Source organism: Dreissena polymorpha, chromosome 3, assembly GCF_020536995.1.
Source record: "Dreissena polymorpha isolate Duluth1 chromosome 3, UMN_Dpol_1.0, whole genome shotgun sequence".
In the NCBI taxonomy this organism is placed as follows: Eukaryota; Metazoa; Mollusca; class Bivalvia; order Myida; family Dreissenidae; genus Dreissena; species Dreissena polymorpha.
In genome coordinates, this window is record NC_068357.1 from 21,938,482 (window position 1) to 21,961,721 (window position 23,240).

General features: G+C 36.6%; 1 protein-coding gene across 1 annotated transcript in view; it reads left to right on the forward strand.

The window, feature by feature from the left end:
* LOC127873244 (Golgi resident protein GCP60-like) overlaps positions 1–10,232 on the forward strand; it is a 62,169-nt gene extending 51,937 nt beyond the window's left edge. The window contains exons 8-9 of the mRNA XM_052417019.1: positions 4,436–4,601; positions 6,019–10,232. Of these exons, the coding sequence (XP_052272979.1) occupies positions 4,436–4,601; positions 6,019–6,233 (381 nt within the window). The 3' untranslated portion in view covers positions 6,234–10,232. The remainder of the gene's footprint in view (positions 1–4,435; positions 4,602–6,018) is intronic.
* The last annotated feature ends 13,008 nt before the right edge of the window (positions 10,233–23,240 follow it).

The following is a 23,240-nucleotide window of genomic DNA, read 5'->3' on the forward strand; positions in this document are numbered from 1 at the left end:
AGATAATTATATTTTTGTCCCCTACCGGTTTCACCAGAGGGGACTTATGGTTTGCGCTCTGTCTGTCTGTCAGTCCGTCAGTCAGTCACACTTTTCTGGATCCTGCGATAACTTTAAAAGTTCTTAATATTTTTTAATGAAACTTGAAACATGGATAGATGGCAATATGGACATTATGCACGTCATTTCATTTTGTTCCTACGTCAAAAATTCTGGTTGCTATTGCAACAATAGACTAAAAATACTGCTGAAAATGGTGGTTTTCTGGATCCTGCGATAACTTTAAAAGTTCTTAATATTTTTTCATGAAACTTGAAACATGGATAGATGGCAATATGGACATTACGCACAGCATTTCATTTTGTTCCAACGTCAAAAATTCAGGTTGCTATGGCAACAAATAAAAAATAATAATCTGACAATGGTGGAATTTCTGACAATCATGGTGGAGCTGGTAGGGGACTATATTGCTTGGCAATAGTCTGGTTATTTTTGCAATTCCGTTTGAAGTGAAAATGTTTGAAATGTTTTGTAAAAATTTGTCCTGAAGAAAAAAATGTAAAGTATTGTAAGACTTTCAGAACATGTTTTGTTGGCATGCTGTGTTCCTTGCTTGTTTTTTCTTTTACCTCATGTCTTCTTTTTGTAGTACAAAACACAATTTTCCTTATTTTCTTTTGTTACATAATATATTTTTGAAACTTGGAAATACAATTGTCTGAGCTTATTATTTTGAGTTAACTGGTTAGCATGTATTTCAAGAAATCTATTTTGATTTGAACTAATCATTGCAAAAATAAAACAGATAAATAAGAAAACAGGAACAAGTCACTTTTTCTGTAATATTATATTATAAGCTGTCAGGGGACAGCTGTTGTTTATTTTACCAATAACAAATAGTTGTGTGTGTATGCAAATACTGTCAGGAAAAGCTTTATGGCTAGGTTCTAATTTCATTTTGTGATAATAATTACTTGCATTGTATAAACCCATTTAGGCCTAGTGGACTCTCCCATCCTTCTAAATTGGATCAATTTATTTCCAAAATTAGGGATGTCTAATATATTTATTTCTATATTTAGAATATTTCTTACAGAAATTTCTTTAAGCAAACAGTGCAGACCCTGATGAGACCCCGCATCATGCGGCGTCTAATCTGGGTCTACGCTGTTTGCCAAGGACTTTTTTCTAGACGCTAGGCATAAATGGGTTAAATAATGCCATTCTATTGATAACACCATCTCATTTTTCCAACAATCAATACTTAACACAATCAGGTCAACAAACATATGTTTGCTGGGACACTGCAAAAAAGTGTTGTGTAACTGTAAGATACATATTGTCTGCTAATTGTAATGATCATTTATCAGGTGATCTTCTGAAAGAATATAATAGCTATTGATTTTGTGGAGTAATGTCATAACAACAAGTGCCTTGAAACTTCTGGTGGCAGCAAATGTGATGAATTATAATGGAAACATTGATTGCTACATTATACCTTGTATTCTTATATCCTTATAAATTGTTGTCATTAAGTGTTGTGTAATAAATGGATCTTTACTTCATTGCTTGCATAGACCTCTTCTATAATGATCTTTGAAGATGAGAATTTGTACGTAAAACTCAATAATGTTATCATTATGCTAATTGTAAGATATTGTAGTTACCCTATGTCTGGCTTCCTCCGTATTGTGTGTTCAACTTATAGCTTGTTTTCACTCTAGAGACTATATTTTGTCATCCATCCTTATCAAACGTAGTCAGAAGATTTTCAGGGCATGGTTAAGTTTCCTGTACTTATGCAGGGGTGTCAATTTTCCGGCTTATTCCTGAAATTACGATTTGAGCCGTCCAGGGTCGATTTTGAGATGAATGTTAATCCGATGAGTTTGTCTAAAGGGGGGTGGGGGAAGGGACACATTCTTTGACTGTTCGACCATTTGAGAACGAATATTTTTGTAGCCTCATCGGCATTCCTGACATTTGCGCTCAGTATCGATTTTGCCCGTTCCTTTATTTATTGATTCTGATGGGTAAGTGGCTGGCACTCACATGAGCAGTAACTGACAAAACCTTTTCACTACTTTCCGAAAACCATACAATTCTATGAATGTTGCAAATGTCCGCCATCTTGAAATTTCAAATTATATCTATTAGCAAAGTAAAGCAATGCAATATCATATTTTAAAACAATATGGCAACCAAATTATATATTGATTGCTTATTTGCTAGGTTACGGTTAATGGTTTTCACTTTCTTCGTTTTTCACAGTCGTTTTGGAAACGGTATGGTTCATCAATTTTGATTTATTTTCGACGTTGTTTATAACATTTTTTATGTCCCCCACTATAGTAGTGGGGGACATATTGTTTTTGCCCTGTCTGTTGGTCTGTCTGTTGGTCTGTCTGTTTGCGCCAACTTTAACATTTTGCAATAACTTTTGCTATATTGAAGATAGCAACTTCATATTTGGCATGCATGTGTATCTCAAGAAGCTGCACATTTTGAGTGGTGAAAGGTCAAGGTAAAGGTCATCCTTCAAGGTCAGAGGTCAAATATATGTTGCCAAAATCGCTCATTTCATGAATACTTTTGCAATATTGAAGATAGCATCTTAATATTTGGCATGCATGTGTATCTCATGGAGCTGCACATTTTAAGTGGTGAAAGGTCAAGGTCATCATTCAAGGTCAGAGGTCAAATATATGTGGTCCAAATCGCTTATTTTATGAATACTTTTGCAATATTGAAGATAGCAACTTGATATTTGGCATGCATGTGTATCTCATGGAGCTGCACATTTTGAGTGGTGAAAGGTCACGGTCAAGGTCATCCTTCACAATGTCAAGGTCATCCTACAAGGTCAAACATCATATAGGGGGACATTGTGTTTCACAAACACATTTTGTTTAGAATTACAAATACACGTGCGGTGTTATGGATGGTCTGGTTGACAATATTTTGAATTGTACAAACCAGAAATTGCACCTAGAAAAACTAAAAAAGCTAGGGCTTGGTGGACTCTGCCATTTATTTCCTTTATCTACGGCTTCAGACTCTCGGCTTAATTTTCCGGATTTTAAATTCAGGACAATTGACACCCCTGTTATGTTTTATTTATAAATGGAACTTCCACGTTTATACATTTAACAAATATTGCTCTGAAAAAGATATTTTTAAAACAAGTGTTGAATTTATGAAATGTCTTGTCTACTACGCTGTGTTGATTTTAAAGTTTGTAATACTATGCAAATAATTTCTATGATATGTATACAATATACACTTCAACACCGTTATTTCGAACACCGATAATCCGAAGTCACCGTTATTTCGAAGCATTTTTCGGGTCCTGATTGCGGTTCTTCTTTGTTCAATGTAAAATTTCATTGTTAATCCGAACTTCGTTAAACCGAAGAAATCGTTAATTCGAAGTGATTGTGTTGGTCCCAACACTATACTTCGCACCTTATTATCAATCTTTAATCCGAAGTCAAAACTGCAAAACACTGAGCGTAATTTCACACCTATGTCGTCTGCGCGATGTGCGTCAAAGCCGATAATTACACCTTTGTCGCCTGCGCGTAGCATGCTAATTTTATAATGTCGTCAAAAGCCGACGGGAAGGCCGACAACACATGAATGAACATGATATCTAATCAACGTGTGACCACATGCATCAACGACGTAAGGCAGTTCTGCGAGAAAAACACGGGCGGAAGCCAGTTCTTCAATTTCCTTGACAAATTGGAGAAATATGTTACACGCGTCCAGTTTAGTGCTGCTAACGCTGGTGTTCAGAAAGACATCGCGTCTTATTAAAAAAAAAGTGAATTCATTTCCGAAAATGTATTCGTATGTATTTACATGTATGATGCGCTATGCATTATATTTTATATGTTCTGTAATTAGAGAAAAATAAAAAGAAGAAAAAGAATCGTTTTATTCCTCCGTTTGTTACAAGTAGAAATCTATTGCTATCTGCATGACTAGTTTACGTTTTTAAGTAAAACAATTATTAAAAGTACAGTGTGACCCAACCATGCGAATTCCACAATGTTGTATTTTTTCAGGATCAAAGAAGTCTTCTGTCAAATGTTTATTTCGAATAATCGTTAATCCGAAGTTTTTTTAACGGTCCCGACGACTTCGAAATAACGGTGTTGAAGTGTAGTGACATTTTCATAAAAACAGCAACAGACATTTTTAGAAACCTTGATTTTACAACCAAGGTGTAAAACGCCCCGTTAAAAGCATTGGGTTCGTCAGTTAACAGCTTTAAAAGGTTAAAATGTGCTGCAAATTGTGTTATTTTGTACTTTGTCTGATTAAAAAACAGCATAAAATATAAACAACCAATTTTCTTTATTAGTTTTTTAGGTTCATGCTTCTATGCATGAAAAACTTCATTACCATATTTTCGGTGTGTTTGTTGTAGGTTCGCGTGCCTACGCATGAAGACGGGTCATGCCTGTTCTGGGAGTTTGCCACGGACTACTATGACATTGGGTTTGGCGTGTATTTTGAGTGGACTATAGCCCCCAGTAACACTGTCAGCGTGCACGTCAGCGAGTCCAGTGACGAGGAGGAACTCGAGGAGGAAGGTCGGTACCATGGCAACCTTCTTATATCACCATGGAAACCACAGATCCTTCTTATAACCCTACTGTAAACCCTTTATCCCCTCAGATTTGCATTTTGACCAGTTTATAGTCCCTTTGGATTTAATTAAATTAAAAACTTTTTAATAGATTAAAATGTGTATGCCTTCATTTTCAACCATAAGGTACTGATGAGCAGCAAACCTGAGGTTTTATGCTGATTCCATTTTGCCATTTTCACTTTGCTTCTGAGTAGAAAAGGTTTAAACCAATATTTTTCATCTTACACTGATTTTTGTTTGGTTCACTCAACCACAAATTCTAATGTTAAATAAATGTCTGAGTACAAAACCTTTTATCAGACAATATTTTGAAATCCAATGGTTAAAGATATAAAAACATGCCTGATTCAAGGAAGTTAGGAAATTTTATTTCAAATAAAAACAAAACAATCCACAGGGTATTGGATTCTGTTGGTCAGTTTGTTTGTTTAAATAAATAGCATTAGTTTGTGGAGCAAACTACTCTTGCATTTCACTATTGATGTAAATGTGTTAATATGTTCTCAACATGATATGTAGATGGTTATTTTGAGGAACACTCTGTTCATAAACATGCCTTTATGGTTATTTTGAGGAACACTCTGTTCATAAACATGCCTTTATTTATTATAAAGAAACTAATAAACAATGACTAAAATTATCATATGAGGCAAAAAGAATTTTCAAACCTCACATTATCATTCCTATGCACCTCAAAATCTGTCTGTGTGTGCTTGGATGACACTTATTTCCTTAAAGTATCATTTTGCAGTAATTTTAACTCAAAAATTGTGCGTGGTGAGCTGTTATTTGTGGAAAAGCTCTGAGGTCATATTTTGTACCCTGAACATTTACCATTTTCATAACATTCATTAAAACCTTTCTTAAATTCTTGTTATTGACCCTTGCCAGCACTCAGATGAGCACATTGGCCATAATTGCCTCCTTGTTTCATAGGCATACTGGATTGGCCATTGAATCCTTCAGTTTAAAACTATTTATTTCAGCTCAATTACATAGTTATCTAAAGACTTATTGAAACACTATTGAGTCTGTTTCCTTAGTAGAACCAGTACTAGGTTTCTTTTGGAGAGATCTATAGACTGATCCCACAATAGGGATGACCTCCTATTGGCAAGAGGGACACCATATCCACTACATTATTAAAACCTTTCAAATTTTCTCCTTACCTCAGATTCAAGTACGGCAGTTGTTAGTTACTGGCATAAAAATGTGCAATTAGTAATAGTAAAACCAGATGAGTGTGACTTGGTAAACTGACCGCTGTCATATGAGTTAAATACTATTGAAAAAAGGGCGAAATTCCGACCAAAACAAAACGAAACAAAATCTCAATATCACTCCTTGTCATATTTCAGAAGGGAAAGGCAATGACGTAGAGAAGGGAGACAAGCAAGATAATAAACCTCCAGTGGACGAGATAATTCCAGTGTATCGCCGTGATAGCCATGAAGAGGTGTATTGTGGGAGTCACGCCTATCCAGGGCGGGGCGTGTACTTACTGAAGTTTGACAATTCCTACTCTTTGTGGAGATCAAAGACTTTATACTACAGAGTGTTCTATAGTCGTTGAGCTTACGTTATTTATTGGTATCATTTCATAAATATGTTATAGAGTAGTTCAAAATATAGTACAGTTCTGTGGGTATAGTTTTTGTTAATTGCTATTTCTTAGCATAAGTTTAAAATAAAAATAACAGTACCCTGCCGTTGCAATTTAGATTTTTGCTTCACTCTGAAAACATTTGCAATTTGTTAGAGGTTTTATTCTCAAGTACCTTTTCTTTTTTTGGAAAAGGTAATTTTGATAAAATATTATTTCATTCTAACGTTTTATACATTCAGTTTTTGGTTATAAATCTTTGTTATGCTGGAATTTTTTTCAACTTGTTTTCTGTGTACTAAAGTATTACTATGATTGTGAGTATTCTCATCTTAAACATGTTTAAGGCAACATTGTCAGTGTTTTTATGGGCTGCTATAACATAACATAACATATAACATGGGTTATTATGAATTAGCAAGCTTATTGTATTGAAGTGACATCATCAGCTTCAAACATCTCCACATCAGTATATAAAAAAAAAAAAAAATTATATTTTACCAGTTTAAAAGCAAAATATTTTTACTTCACATGATATTTTCATGAAACTCATCCAGGAAATAATTAAAATGTATTAAATAAGTCATAAATAAATAAATTTATTAAATATTATATAACATATAACAATATATGTTATTATTTGTACGTTTTTGTTTAATATAAGTACACCAATACTAAGCTATTATTATGTTGTTTATTTTGCAGATAATCTTTCTTTATTGTAGTATATATGGTATTTATATTATATATGGTGCACATGTATCTCATCATGAAAGACAAAGCCTTTATAAAAACAGATTTATTCACTTTTTTTAAAATTGTGGCACCATCATCAAAATTACTATGAAGTTAGTTTTGTTCACCATGCAGGTTTTAATGTTCAAAGAGAGTATGTCATGATTGTTTGGGTGTTCAACTGCTAGGCCTATAATGGTGTATGCACCTACAATTTATTTAAATATGTACATTTAGTTAGCTGGCTGTTAAATTGTGCTATGAATGGTTTGTTAACCAAAGAGATTTGGTATTTTTGTTAAATTATTATAGTTTTAAGGGCTTGATAAGGAATCACAACGGTGGTGTAATTCTTTATGTTGAATGTCTGGCATCGTCTTAATGAATACTTTTCACATTTGTATACGTACTTAAGTTGCTGATTTTCTACCATGCACTGTTGCATAATTTTTATAGTAAATACATCTTTAAAACGAATACAATGTTTCATGTTTTTTGGAACATTTATTGTAAACGAATTTGTCATTTGCAAAGCATTTTGGATATACATTATTAATGTAATATTCAAAACTATGAGTCATGATCAGTGAAAACGGGTGCAGCAGCTAAAAAAGCTCAAATGCATCTAGTATTTACCCTTTAGTGAGTGTATTAAATTATTTTGCTTTTTAACCCTTTCCCACTCAGAAGCAAAGTGAAAATGTGCAAACAGCATAAAACAAAAAAAGCCTGGGAGTAACTCACAGTCTGTTTGGGTTTTATGCCGTTTGATGCTCATCAATATCTAAGGGTTGGAATTGAAGCCTTTAAAACTTTAATAAAATTTAACTTTCTAAGGGACTACAAATGCGTAAAAATAAGTATCTAAGTGGTAAAATGCTAACAGTTTTTGTACTTGACCATTAAATTCAAATATATTTTCTTCTTTGCAAACACACCCAAATCATCTAGAAATCAGTAAAAAAAAATACTTTAGAATTAACTGCATGAATATTAAGCAATATATTTTAAATGAGACAAAGGCAACCAGTGCAATTTCCAAAAGGTAAAAATGAAAAGACAATCAGTTAGTGTTCCAAATATATATCACCAGTAGGCAAATGGGTGTTTGATATTTTGTGGGTGAATCAGTATTCAAAAGATATATATTTATTTTTGCAGATAGTTTTACGACTGAAACCAAACCTCTTGTGAACTTAATTTATTTCTATAAACCAGGCATAACGCTTATTATTTGTTAACAAGAACTACATATCATTTTTATCAACCATAATTATTATGTAGAAAAAAGTTGACAACATTTAGTACAAGCTTTTATCATTTAGAAAAAAACTGTTTTGTCCCAGATTTTATAAATTGTGTACAAAGGTGGGACAGAATATTTGCCTATAACTTATGAATAAATATACTACATGTATATGAATACCCATGGAATGTACATACAAGTTGAGGGAAATGTTAGTGTAGTAGTTGCGGTTAAAATGCCACATATGCATGTAATCATAAAATTGTAAAGATGACAAGTGACTTGTGTCCATTGAAAGCCAGAAGGTTCTTTTTCAGCATTAGAGTCGTGTTCTGAGAAAACTGGGCTAATGCATGTGCCTAAAGTGTCGTCCCAGATTAGCCTGTGCAGTCCAAACAGGCTAATCAGGAACGACACTTTCCGCTTTTATGACATTTTTGGTTAAAAAATGAAGTCTCTTCTTAGCAAAAATCCAATTTTGGTGGAAAGTGTCATCCCTGATTAGCCTGTGTGGACTGCCCAGGCTAATCTGAGACGACACTTTACGCACATGCATTTTGCCCAGTTTTCCCAGAACACAACTCATTATATCTCCAAAGAAAGCTGATCATCTTAATCCTTTCCCACTCAGGAGTCAATTGGAAATGGTTTATGCAACTAGCATAACACGAGAACAGCCTGCGAGTAACTCTCAATCTGTTCAGGTCTTAAGCTGTTTTCTGCTCATCAGTACCTTAGGGTTGGAAATGAAGCCTTTCAAACTTGGATCTAGTAAGACAGGTATATAATTAAATTAGATTTTCTAAGAGACTTCAAACATGTAAAAGTGCTCTCTGAGTGCTAAAGGGTTAACTGGCTCTCAAGGAAATATTTATTTTAACTCTTTCAGTGCTGGAACCGAATTTTGAAGGCCTTTGCAAACAGTTTGGATCCAGATGAGACGCCACAGAACGTGGCGGCTCATCAGGATCCAAACTGTTTGCTATTCTGATAGTTTTCTTTGAAAAAAAATCGAAGAAAATGCTAATTTTAAAAATTCAGCAGACGACATTTTAGCAGGTGACAAATTTCCCAGCATGCAAAGGGTTAATTGTGAACTCCGTACTTAGGGATGTATCAGAACACTGTTGATGATTTACACTGCAAAGTTCTTATAACTTACCTAAGTGTTTTATGCCCAAAAATACGTAACTTACTTGAAAGTCTCAGCAGAAATCTTGACTGCACTGGGTTGCTTAGTTGGTAGAGTGCTGTGATATGACATAAATACGTTTTGAAAACATCAAAAGATCCAACTTAACAAACAAACAAACACACTCTGTAGAAATCCAGATTCCAAAATGTGCTAGGACACTTGTTCTACTGTATTGTGATATTGTATAATAATTTAACAATACATTCAATCAAGTCTGTATTTGAAACATGGTGTTGATGATGTGATATTGCTTACTTTTGCACGTGTTTAGTTCATGTTTCCTTATAAATAAAAAACCTGACTTTAAAATGAAAGAACTGGTATTTTAAATGTTTTTTGTGTGTGTTTATTCTTTGTGCAAACCTTGTCTTTTTTTATTGAAAACACATATTTAAAGTCAATCATAGAATTTTGACAAATTGAAATGTATTGATATAAAAATCGTAAAATTAAATATTAAAATAAATAGGAAATAAATATACATAACAGGGTATGTATAATTATAGTTTAAAGGCAACAAATAAAGTAGGAATATTTTGATTAACAAATTGTAAAGCAAGTATTAAATAAAGCAATATTTGTCACGCTGCATATTTGAAGATTTCATTTTTGAAGACTTCATTTTTCAAGGTTAACTGGGCAATAGTTGCTGTATGATTGTGTCTAAAACTTTCTAGTAGTGTTGTTATTATGTAAACTGTGGAGATTGTAAGCTGTTGTATGACCATCTCGTTGTCTGCTTTGGTCAATATGCTAATTATAATAAAAACAGGAATATAAAAAAAAAATTATGGTTAATGTTGTTATTTTTCAAAAGCCGTACGGGCATTTTTTAGGTACCAATAGACAAGATGAAAAGTCACATAAGGGTCACCTGCAAAATTCAGACATTGACATTGAAAGTATGTCATTGATGCTTACACTTTTGATCTATAAGTTAAACTTTGTTTCCTCACCATTGTCAAGTTCACTGCAACACAAATCAAGGATCTGTTGATCTAAACACAAAAAGTCCCTTCAATGACACAAACAACTTGCTGACAAACAGCCGCAAGTCATAGAAATCATAGGCCTCATACAGAATATGTGGGTGGTTGTGACCATGCAGGAGGATCTTGACACGCTGATGTCCAACTAATGTCATAATTGCATAAAAATTAATAAGTCAATACTCAATGTAAACAACGTCAAAATCATTTGATAGACATTTAATCATGAAAAATACAATAAAGCAGCTTTGCAATATATCCGATAACAACAAAGTAGTTATTGAAAATTGCTCTCTAAAAGTGTTCTATATTTGGTGGACAGGAGTTTTAAAGAAATGGACGTAATAAGGCAAATATTTATTTGTCAATTACAACTGTATTTCTTTGAACTACATGCACAAACTAAAGTACGTTAAACACAGTACTCAATAATTGAAAGGGGCAGGATTACCAGCATAATTTCTACATCTTTTTTTTGGTTCTTCCATATGCCATAGTGCTGATCTCTAGAGCGAATTTTCATATGCAAACCTGAAAGAATGTGAAAGTTAAGAAATGTAATGATTTTTTTCTCTGCAAAATGTCAAATCATCCAATTAAAACCATTCTTGATGGTCTGTTTACTCATAGTACCTATTAATGTATATTATCAAATTATATGTAATTGGAAGGCATACAATAATATAGCTAATTTAGTTATATCTGAGGACAGCAATACAATTTTAATTTTCTCACATGTGGCATAATATGAGCCTTGTTCTGAGAAAACTGGGCATAATGCATGTGGGTAAAGTGTCATCCCAGATTAGCCTGTGTAGTCCGCACATATTAATCAGGGACGACACTTTCCGCTTTTATGACATTTTTCGTTTCAATGAAGTCTCTTCTTAGCAAAAATTGAATTTAGTCGGAGAGTGTCATCCCAGATTAGCCTGTGTAGTCCGCACAGATTAATCAGGGACGGCACTTTCCGCTTTTATGACATTTTTCTTTTCAATGAAGTCTCTTCTTAGCAAAAATCGAATTTAGTCGGAGAGTGTCGTCCCTGATAAGCCTGTGCGGACTGCTTTACGCACATGCATTAAGCCCAGTTTTCTCAGAACACGACTCGTATATATCCACCTATAAATGTTCATTGCTTAATGTTAAACAAGAGTGCCAAACTGTCACAAGATACGCCCGTCTTAAGGTTTTGGACAACTTGATAACTTTACCATGACCCATATTTGAACTTGATCTACATATCATCTAGACACAACTTCTGACCAAATTTGTTGAAGATCCGATGAAAACTGCTTTAATGAGAGAGCAAACACCATGCTAAATGCTTGAAATGCACTAAGTGACCTTGTGACCTAGTTTTTGACCCGGCATGACCCATATTTGAACTTGACCAAGATATTATTTAGACACAACTTCTGACCAAATTTGGTGAAGATCGGATGAAAACTACTTCAATAAGAGAGCAGACACCATGCTAAATCCTTAAAATGCACTAAGTGACCCCATGACCTAGTTTTTGACCCAGCATGACCCATATTCGAACTTGACCTAGATATTGTCTAGATACAACTTCTGACCAAGTTTGGTGAAGATCGGATGAAAACTACTTCAATTAGAGAGCGGACACCATGCTAAATCCTTGAAATGCACTTAGTGACCCGTGACCTAGTTTTTGACCCTGCATGACTCATATTCGAACTTGACCTAGATATTGTCTAGATGCAACTTCTGACCAAGTTTGGTGAAGATCAGATGAAAACTACATGTACTTCAATTAGAGAGTGGACACCATGCTAAATCCTTGAAATGCACTAAGTGACCCCGTGACCTAGTTTTTGACCCGGCATGACCCATATTCCAACTTGACCTAGATATTGTCTAGATACAACTTTTAACCAAGTTTGGTGAAGATCAGATGAAAACTAGTTGAATTAGAGAGCGGACGCTGCTGTGGACACCGCCCGCCAAGGATGATCTTATAATACGTCCTGTTTTGAAAAACGGGCGTATAAAAAGGATCTCTGGTGTCAAAAATGCAAGTGCCCTTAGGAGCTTTATCACAAAGGTTTTGGTACATACGCTGACAGCCAAATGACTTTTCAAATAATTATTTATGGTTTTTTTGTTACTGGTATCTTTAGAAGAAAATTTTTGGTATGCATATTTGATAAAAGTATGCTACAGACTTTTACTCAATAAATGATGGTTTTAAATACAAATCAAATTTATTTTATTATAACAGGCCCGTGGGAGTTTGTCTTTTCATTACGGATTTCTTCCAACATTTTCAGTTGGGGAAAAAACTTAAGTGAATTTATAACAAATGTCAACTATGTTTTTGTAGTGTTTTTAAACATTTGAACATAATGAAAATATGAATATATATTTTTGTATAAATACATTTGAGTAATTGAAGTATTCCAATTTTTTTAGCTAACCTGAGCACAACGTGCTCATGGTGAGCTTTTGTGATCGCCTTTTGTCCATCGTGCGTTGTGCGGCATGCGTTGTGCAGCGTCAACATTTGCCTTGTTAACTCTCTAGAGGCCACATTTATTGTCCAATCTTCATGAAATTTTGTCAGAAGATTGGTCTCAATGATATCTTGGATGAGTTCGAATATGGTTACGTTTGCTTGAAAAACATGTCTGCCAAGGGGCGGGGCATTTTTCCTTATATGGCTGTATATGGCTATAGTAAAATCTTGTTAACACTCTAGAGGCCACATTTATTGTCTGATCGTCATGAAACTTGGTCAGAAGATTCATCCCAATAATATCTTGGACAAGTTTGAAAATGATGCCGGTTGGTTGAAAAACATGGCCGCCAAGGGGGCGGGGCATTTTTCCTTATATGGCTTTTGTAAAACCTTTTTAACACTCTAGAGGCCACATTTATTTTCCGATCTTCATGAAACTTGGTCAGAAGATTTGTCCCAATGATATCTTGGATGAGCTCAAAAATGGTAACCTTTGATTGAAAAATATGGCTGCCAAAGGGCGAGGCATTTTTCCTTATATGGCTATAGTAAAATCTTGTTAACACTCTAGAGGCCACATTTATTGTCCAATCATCATGAAACTTAATCAGAAGATTTAACCCAATAATATCTTGGACGAGTTCGAAAATGATGCCTGTTGGTTGACAAACATGGCCGCCAGGGGGCGGGGCATTTTTCCTTATATGGCTTTTGTAAAACCTTGTTAACACTCTAGAGGCCACATTTATTGTCAAATCTTCATGAAATTTGGTCAGAAGATTTGTCTTATTGATATCTTGTATGAGTTCGAAAATGGTTACGTTTGCTTGAAAAACATGGCTGCCAAGGGGTGGGGCATTTTTCCTCATATGGCTATATATGGCTATAGTACAATCTTGTTAACACCCTAGAGGCCACATTTATTGTCTGATCTTCATGAAACTCGGTCAGAAGATTCATCCCAATAATATCTTGGACGAGTTTAAAAATGATGCCGGTTGGTTGAAAAACATGGCCACCACGGGGCGGGGCATTTTTCCTTATATGGCTATAGTAAAACCTTGTTAACACTCTAGAGGTCACATTTATTTTCCGATCATCATGAAACTTGGTCAGAAGATTTGTCCCAATGATATCTTGGATGAGTTCGAAAATGGTATTGGTTGCTTTAAAAACATGACCACCGGGGGGGGCGGGGCATTTTTCCTTATATGGCTTTATATGGCTATAGTAAAACCTTGTTAACACTCTATAGGCCACATTTAATGTCCAATCTGCATGAAATTTGGTCAGAAGATTGGTCTCAATGATATCTTGGATCAGTTTGAAAATAATAATATTTGCTTGAAAAACATGGCTTCCAAGGGGCGGGGCATTTTTCCTTATATGGCTATAGTAAAATCTTGTTAACACTCTAGAGGCCACATTTACTGTCCGATCTTTGTGAAACTTGGTCAGATCATTCCTATAATATCTTGGACAAGTTAAAAAATGATGCCGGTTGGTTGAAAAACATGGCTGCAAGGGGGCGGGGCATTTTTCCTTATATGGGTATAGTAAAACCTTGTAAACACTCTAGAGGCCACATTTATTTTCCGATATTCATGAAACTTGGTCAGAAGATTTGTCCCAATAATATCTTGTTATCTCAGGTGAGCAACTTTGGGCCTTTCAGGCCCTCTTGTTATAGTGTAATCTTTGAGATTTATTCATATATAATATTCTAGAGGCACTATATTTTGTAAAATGATGAACAAGCCACATATTTATGATGTGTTTTTTTGTGTGGTTTTTTTTTTCAATAAAAATCACATTGGACTTTTTCCCGTTTTTAGAGACAATTTTCCAAGTTTCTGCAATTGAATTTTACCCAATACATTTCCAAACAATATTCTTATTAACTTTCAATATTCTTAATTTAAAAAGACTTGCTGTTATTTTGATCTACTTTGACAATGATGATGAAGCTGAAAATGATGACACTACCACTGCTGCTGCTGATGGTGATAATGATAATCATGATGATGAAATAGAATACAAACTGTCCACAAAGTTACAATTCTAAAGTCTTTAAAGCTTATATTATTGTATTTTTTTGCACTGGTTTACATATGTAAAGATCTTATCATTATGAACCTTTCCTGGAGCATAACATTACAATAAAAATACAAGTACACTTATATATAGTGCCAAAATTATTTGACAATATTAAAATTATTGCTCTTTACAAAGTTTCATCACTAAACAAGCTTATTTGTAATAAAAGAAGCAGAACAAAAGTGTTTTAAGTTTAGTTTTTAACTGAATTTTGCTCTGATTGCATTTCAAATCTTTTGGAAGAGCATTCCACCACCTGGGTCCAATAACTGCTTTGTCATCTTTGTTCTAGTTTTTGGGATGTTGAAGTTATTATCATCAAGTGATGTAAGTCTTTATCCACCTTCGCCAGTTGTGAAAAGCTCTCTTATGTAAATCAGAGATGAGTAACTCACAGTCTGTTTAGGTTTATGCTGTTTGCTGCTCATCAGTATCTAAGGTTTGGAGAGGAAGCCTTAACTTGAATCTTGTAAGAAAGGTCTTATATAAAATATAACTTTCTAAGGGACTACAAATGCGTGAAAATACATATCTAAGTGGTAACGGGTTAAGCCCCATTCCAAAAGCAGTGGATTTTATTTAATTTTTGACAACACTTTACGCACATGCATTCAACACTGTTTTACCAGAGCGCAAATCAAATGAATAAAAACAGGCCTTCATGAATGTTCCTAAAGTATTGTTCAAGATTAGCCTGTGCAGTCCAGAAATGCTAATCAGGGACAAAATGCCAAATGCTCACCCAAACTGAGCTGCACAAGCTGCCAGTACAGTATACCTTGATGAACCCAGTCAGCAGAGACAAGCTGCCAGTACACCTTGATGAACCCAGTCAGCAGAGACAAGCTGCTAGTACACCTTGATGAACCCAGTCAGCAGAGACAAGCTGTCAGTACACCTTGATGAACCCAGTCAGCAGAGACAAGCTGCCAGTACACCTTGATGAACCCAGTCAGCAGAACAAGCTGCCAGTACACCTTGATGAACCCAGTCAGCAGAGACAAGCTGCCAGTACACCTTGATGAACCCAGTCAGCAGAGACAAGCTGCCAGTACACCTTGATGAACCCAGTCAGCAGAACAAGCTGCCAGTACACCTTGATGAACCCAGTCAGCAGAGACATCACTGCACAAGCTGCCAGTACACCTTGGTGAACCCAGTCAGCAGAGACAAGCTGCCAGTACACCTTGATGAACCCAGTCAGCAGAGACAAGCTGCCAGTACACCTTGATGAACCCAGTCAGCAGAGACATCACTGCACAAGCTGCCAGTACACCTTGGTGAACCCAGTCAGCAGAGACAAGCTGCCAGTACACCTTGATGAACCCAGTCAGCAGAGACATCACTGCACAAGCTGCCAGTACACCTTGATGAACCCAGTCAGCAGAGACATCACTGCACAAGCTGCCAGTACACCTTGGTGAACCCAGTCAGCAGAGACATCACTGCACAAGCTGCCAGTACACCTTGATGAACCCAGTCAGCAGAGACATCACTGCACAAGTTGCCAGTACACCTTGATGAACCCAGTCAGCAGAGACATCACTGCACAAGCTGCCAGTACACCTTGATGAACCCAGTCAGCAGAGACATCACTGCACAAGCTGCCAGTACACCTTGATGAACCCAGTCAGCAGAGACATCACTGCACAAGCTGCCAGTACACCTTGATGAACCCAGTCAGCAGAACAAGCTGCCAGTACACCTCGATGAACCCAGTCAGCAGAGACAAGCTGCCAGTACACCTTGATGAACCCAGTCAGCAGAGACAAGCTGCCAGTACACCTTGATGAACCCAGTCAGCAGAACAAGCTGCCAGTACACCTTGATGAACCCAGTCAGCAGAGACATCACTGCACAAGCTGCCAGTACACCTTGGTGAACCCAGTTAGCAGAGACAAGCTGCCAGTACACCTTGATGAACCCAGTCAGCAGAGACAAGCTGCCAGTACACCTTGATGAACCCAGTCAGCAGAGACATCACTGCACAAGCTGCCAGTACACCTTGGTGAACCCAGTCAGCAGAGACAAGCTGCCAGTACACCTTGATGAACCCAGTCAGCAGAGACATCACTGCACAAGCTGCCAGTACACCTTGATGAACCCAGTCAGCAGAGACATCACTGCACAAGCTGCCAGTACACCTTGGTGAACCCAGTCAGCAGAGACATCACTGCACAAGCTGCCAGTACACCTTGATGAACCCAGTCAGCAGAGACATCACTGCACATGCTGCCAGTACACCTTGATGAACCCAGTCAGCAGAGACATCACTGCACAAGCTGCCAGTACACCTTGATGAACCCAGTCAGCAGAGACATCACTGCACAAGCTGCCAGTACACCTTGATGAACCCAGTCAGCAGAGACATCACTGCACAAGCAATAATGTTGCATTTCAGACTCTATGAAACCAGTATGTAGCTTTTCAGACATAGATAATTATACCAGTAAATAGCATGTTAGACCGAGAAAATGATATCAATACTAAGCATATTAGACTGAGACAGCGTTAATTATATGTAGCAAGTCAGACTGTATCAATGGTACCAGTACGTATCTTGTCAGACATCCTGAGGTTTTATGCTGGTTTCATTTAGCCATTTTCCCTTTGCTTCTGAGTAGGTAAGGGTTAAACCAACATTTTTCATCTTACACTGATTTTTGTTTGGTTCACTCAACCACAAATTCTAATGTTAAATAAATGTCTAAGTACAAAACCTTTTATCAGACAATATTTTGAAATCCAATGGTTAAAGATATAAAAACATGCCTGATTCAATAATTGAATGGATGTGTTTTTCAGCGTAGCTGTTTAACGTCACTTTTGACCTTAGGTGACCTTAAGGTTACATTCATAAAAATGCCCGCGGCTACCCACGAATGAATACACTTCATTTAGTCCATTGGCTGATTTGAGAATACCACCAGAACATTGGAAACATGGTCGCGTCTTTCTAACACTGTTTTACTGCGTGTTCAGCATGAAACAATTTTATCTCTTATGAAAGAGCATGATAGATAGAACAGTTTTACACTCAACTCTTCACATCAATACAATTTGTGCGTAGATTCTACACCTTCGTCAGTTCGTGTGTGAATGTCAGAGTTTATATACAGGTCATCGCTGCGTCTTGACCGGAGTTCGCGGCCAGTAAAATAGTCGTTATATAATAAAGACGCTATGGCGTGAACTAGGTGAACTGGAATTTTCTTTAGACCAGAAAGATGTAAAATGAAGATATCCAGCGATATAATTATGGTATGTCAATAATAGAATCTTAATGTGTTTTCAACAATACCATGATAAATATTATTTTTAATTAATTTAACAAGAATTATTCCACCATATTGACTAATGTATTAAGCATGAAGACGGTGATTATCAATACTGTTAATACTCGAATCAAATAGCAGTGCCCGACAAACCACTAAAACAGGTTTTTTCGAAGAACGCTCTTATAAATATTTAAAATATATACGGATACTTCGCATGTGGCCGTTTGACTCATATGTTTTAATTACACTTCCATTATTCTTTTGGTTTTCTGTTTTGTATCTATAGGTTTATGACCAGCAATATGTAATAATGTAAAATAAGCCGCAAAAACTCCGCGTAACATTCCGTACTGCGGGTGATGCAGCTAACAACTACACAGAAAAAGACATTCGCTATCCTTGATATCATTCATTGAACTCTACCTTTCATAAACTCCAACCACAATCAATTTTTTTAAAGATATTTCTTGTTACTTCATACGGTAACTAGAAATAACAAGGGCTGTTTGTAAAACATGCATGCCCCCCATATGGGCTGTCCGTTGTAGTGGCAGCCATTGTGTGAATACGATTTTTGTCACTGTGACCTAGACCTTTGACCTAGTGACCTGAAAATCAATAGGGGTCATCTGCAGGTCACGATCAATGTACCTATGAAGTGTCATGATCCTAGGCAAAAGCGTTCTTGAGTTATCATCCGAAAACCATTTTACTATTTCGGGTCACCGTGACCTTGACCTTTGACCTAGTGACCTCAAAATCAATAGGGGTCATCTGCGAGTCATGATCAATCTACCCATGAAGTTTCATGATCCTAAGCGTATGCGTTCTTGAGTTCTCATCTGGAAACCATTTTACTATTTCGGGTCACCGTGACCTTGACCTTTAACCTAGTGACCTCAAAATCAATAGGGGTCATCTGCAAGTCATGATCAATCTACCCATGAAGTTTCATGATCCTAGGCGTATGCGTTCTTGAGTTATCATTCAAAAAACCATTTTACTATTTCTGGTCACCGTGACATTGACCTTTGACCTAGTGACCTCAAAACCAATAGGGGGTCATCTGCGAGTCATTATCAATGTACCTATGAAGTTTCATGATCCTAGGCCCAAGCGTTCTTGAGTTATCGTCTGACAACCACCTGGTGGACGGACCGACCGACAGACCGACATGAGCAAAGCAATATACCCCCTCTTCTTCGAAGGGGGGCATAAATATATATTTATATAGTGTTTTATTCTTTGTAAATGAGTAATTGCATGTAAAAATAAAATATTTTTAAGAATTTTTTGTATGGAATCACATCATTTATTGCTCAGATATGAATAACTCATTTTCAGAAACAATATTACCTTTATCTTTTTCCACTTTATCCATTCCTGTAAACCTGCAATAACAAAATGAATATTTATTTCATCTTTATATTCAGCATTTCCACAACCTGATGGATTTCAACATGAAAGCAGCACCTTCTACAATAAAAAGCATCCCTGATCCAACAGGTCTTTCTGATTCATGGACTAAACTGTGGACTGTGTATTATCGGACTTTCCAGAAGGCTGACAATTATTTCAGTGCATGCCAAATTACTTTATACCTCAGGATACAAGTTTTTAGGTAGGACTTAAGATTGTTTTCGTTGATCCCTATTTGTTTAATTGTTTGTTTTGATGGGTATTTTGCCGTTTTCAACAGTATTCCAATCATCACAACAATCAGTAAACCAACTTATACTTTTCCTGGCATAGCTTCTTCACCAGAACTTAGTGCACATACTTATGCCAGCAACTGACAACTGTCCTCCTGAGCTTGCTTGGGTCTACAACTATAAATCAGGTTGGTATACACTGACCTTTTGTTGTTTAACTCTTTCCAACTTATATACGTATTTTGACGCATTTGTAGTCTCTTAGAAAGTTATATTTAGTTAAAGACCTTTCTTACTAAATTCAAGTTTTTAAGGCTTCATTTCCAACCCTTAGTTACTGATGAGCAGCAAACAGCATAAAACCTGAACAGACTGCGAGTTACTTGCAGGCTGTTCTGGTTTTATGCTGGTTGCAAAAAACATGTTCACTTTGCTAAATCTTATGGGGGTAAAGGGTTAAAGCTATTTTCTTGTAACATTGAGCCTTACTCTGTGAACTCTGGGCTAAATGCGTGTGCATCAAGTGTCAACCTAGATCAGCCTGTGCAGTGTCTAAATGCGTGTGCATCAAGTGTCAACCTAGATCAGCCTGTGCAGTGTCTAAATGCGTGTGCATCAAGTGTCAACCTAGATCAGCCTGTGCAGTGTCTAAATGCGTGTGCATCAAGTGTCAACCTAGATCAGCCTGTGCAGTGTCTAAATGCGTGTGCATCAAGTGTCAACCTAGATCAGCCTGTGCAGTGTCTAAATGTGTGTGCATCAAGTGTCAACCTAGATCAGCCTGTGCAGTGTCTAAATGCATGTGCATCAAGTGTCAACCTAGATCAGCCTGTGCAGTGTCCTAAATGCGTGTGCATCAGTGTCAACCTAGATCAGTCTGTGCAGTGTTCACAGGAAAACACTTTTCCACTTTTGTGGTGTTTTTTGTTTAAAGAATGTCCTTCATCCAGTCTTAGCCAAAAATGTCGTCGATAATTAGTCTGTTGACACTTTACACTTTATGCATTAAGCCCTGTGTTTCCAGAATTCCGCTCTATTGGTCCAACATGAATTCATGTCAGAAGCTGTGCAAGCTACCAAGTCCATGTATTGCTCTTTGTAATATTATACTTTACAATGTGAAACTCTGAAAATGAGGTGCTGCTGTTTTTATTTATACAAAGTTATTTATAATTAATTACAACATTATATGCATTCTGCTAATATTTGTTATTTTTAAGTTTTACCAGAGCAATTTTCTGTGTTTATTGATCATGTCATAAGATTGATTGAAGGATATATTGATATAAACTGTTATGCAAAATATTAATTCTGTCACTTATAAAAAGTGACATTATGTAGCATGTTAGATTCAGACAATCGTAACAGTATGTAGCATGTTAGACTGAGACAATGGTACCAGTACGTAGCACGTTAGACTGTGACAATGGTACCAGTACGTAGCTAATTAGACTGAGACAATGGTACCAGTACCTAGCATAAAAGACTGAGACAATGGTACCAGTACCTAGCATAAAAGACTGAGACAATGGCACCAGTACCTAGCATAAAAGACTGAGACAATGGTACCAGTACCTAGCATAAAAGACTGAGACAATGGTACCAGTACCTAGCATAAAAGACTGAGACAATGGTTCCAGTACTTAGCATAAAAGACTGAGACAATGGTACCAGTACCTAGCATAAAAGACTGAGACAATGGTACCAGTACCTAGCATAAAAGACTGAGACAATGGTACCAGTACCTAGCATAAAAGACTGAGACAATGGTACCAGTACCTAGCATAAAAGACTGAGACAATGGTACCCATACCATGTCAGACTAAGACTAAGACAATGGTAACATAATGTAGCATGTCAAACTGAGACAATGGTACCAGTACATAGCATGTTAGACTGAGACAATAGTACCAGAGCTTAAAATGTCAGACTGAGACAATGGTACCAGCGCTTAAAATGTCAGACTGAAACAATGGTACCAGTATACTGCAGATTAGATTTAGCCAATGGTACCAGCAAGTAGCTTGTAAAACTGTGACCATGATGCCAGTATGTAGCAAGTAAGACTAAGACAATGGTACCACTGAGATAGTGGGGTCAGTACATAGCATAGACTAAGACAATAGTACCTGTAGCATGTTAAACTGAGACAATGGTACCAGGACATAGCATGTACAACTGAGACAACGGTACCAGTCCGAAGCATGTTGGACTGTGACAATCGTATCAGTACAAAGCAACATGTCAGACTGTGACGATGGTACCAGTACATAGCATGTTAGACTAAGACAATGGCTCCAGAACATAGCATGTCAGACTGGGACAATGGTACCAGTGAGTAGTAAGTTAGACTGAGACAATGAAACAAGTACATAGCACGTCAGACTGAGATAATTATACCAGTACGTAGCATTTCAGACTAAGACAATGGTACCAGTTTGTAGCATGTTAGACTGAGACAATCATAAACCAGTAGGTAGCATGTCAACTGAGACAAATATACCAGAAACTGAAACAATGGTACCAGTGAGTAGCATGTTAGACTATGAGAATCGTACCAGTGCATAGCATGTCAGACTGAGATTATGGTACCAGTATGCAGCATGTAAGACAGTGACAATTAAACCAGTATGTTGCATGTCAGACTGTGAGAATAGTATCATAATGCTTCATGTTAGACTGTGAAAATGATACCAGTATGTTACATGTCAGACTGAAACACATAGTACAAGTACATAGCATGTCAGAATGAGACAATAGTACCAGTACGTAGCATGTTACACTGGGACACTGATACCAGTACATAGCATGTCAGACTGGGACACTGATACCAGTACGTAGCATGTTAGACTGGGACACTGATACCAGTACGTAGCATGTCAGACTGGGACACTGATACCAGTATGTTGCATGTCAGACAGAGATAATGGTACCAGTACATAGCATGTTAGACTGGGACACTGATACCAGTACATAGCATGTCAGACTGTGAAAATGGTACCAAAACACTGCATGTTGGACTGTGACAATTATACAAGTACGTAGCATGACAGATAGACAATAGTACTAGAACGTTGCATGTCAGACTGAGACAAAAGTACCAGTACATAGCATGCTAGACTGAGACAATTTTACCGCAATGTAGCATGTCAGACAAAAACAATGCTATCAGTACAAAGCATGTAAGACTGAGAAAATGTGACCAGTACATAGCATTGACTAAGACAATTGTACCAGAATGTAGCATGTCAAACTTAAACCATGGTGCCAGTGAATAGCATGTTAGACTGTGAGAAATATACC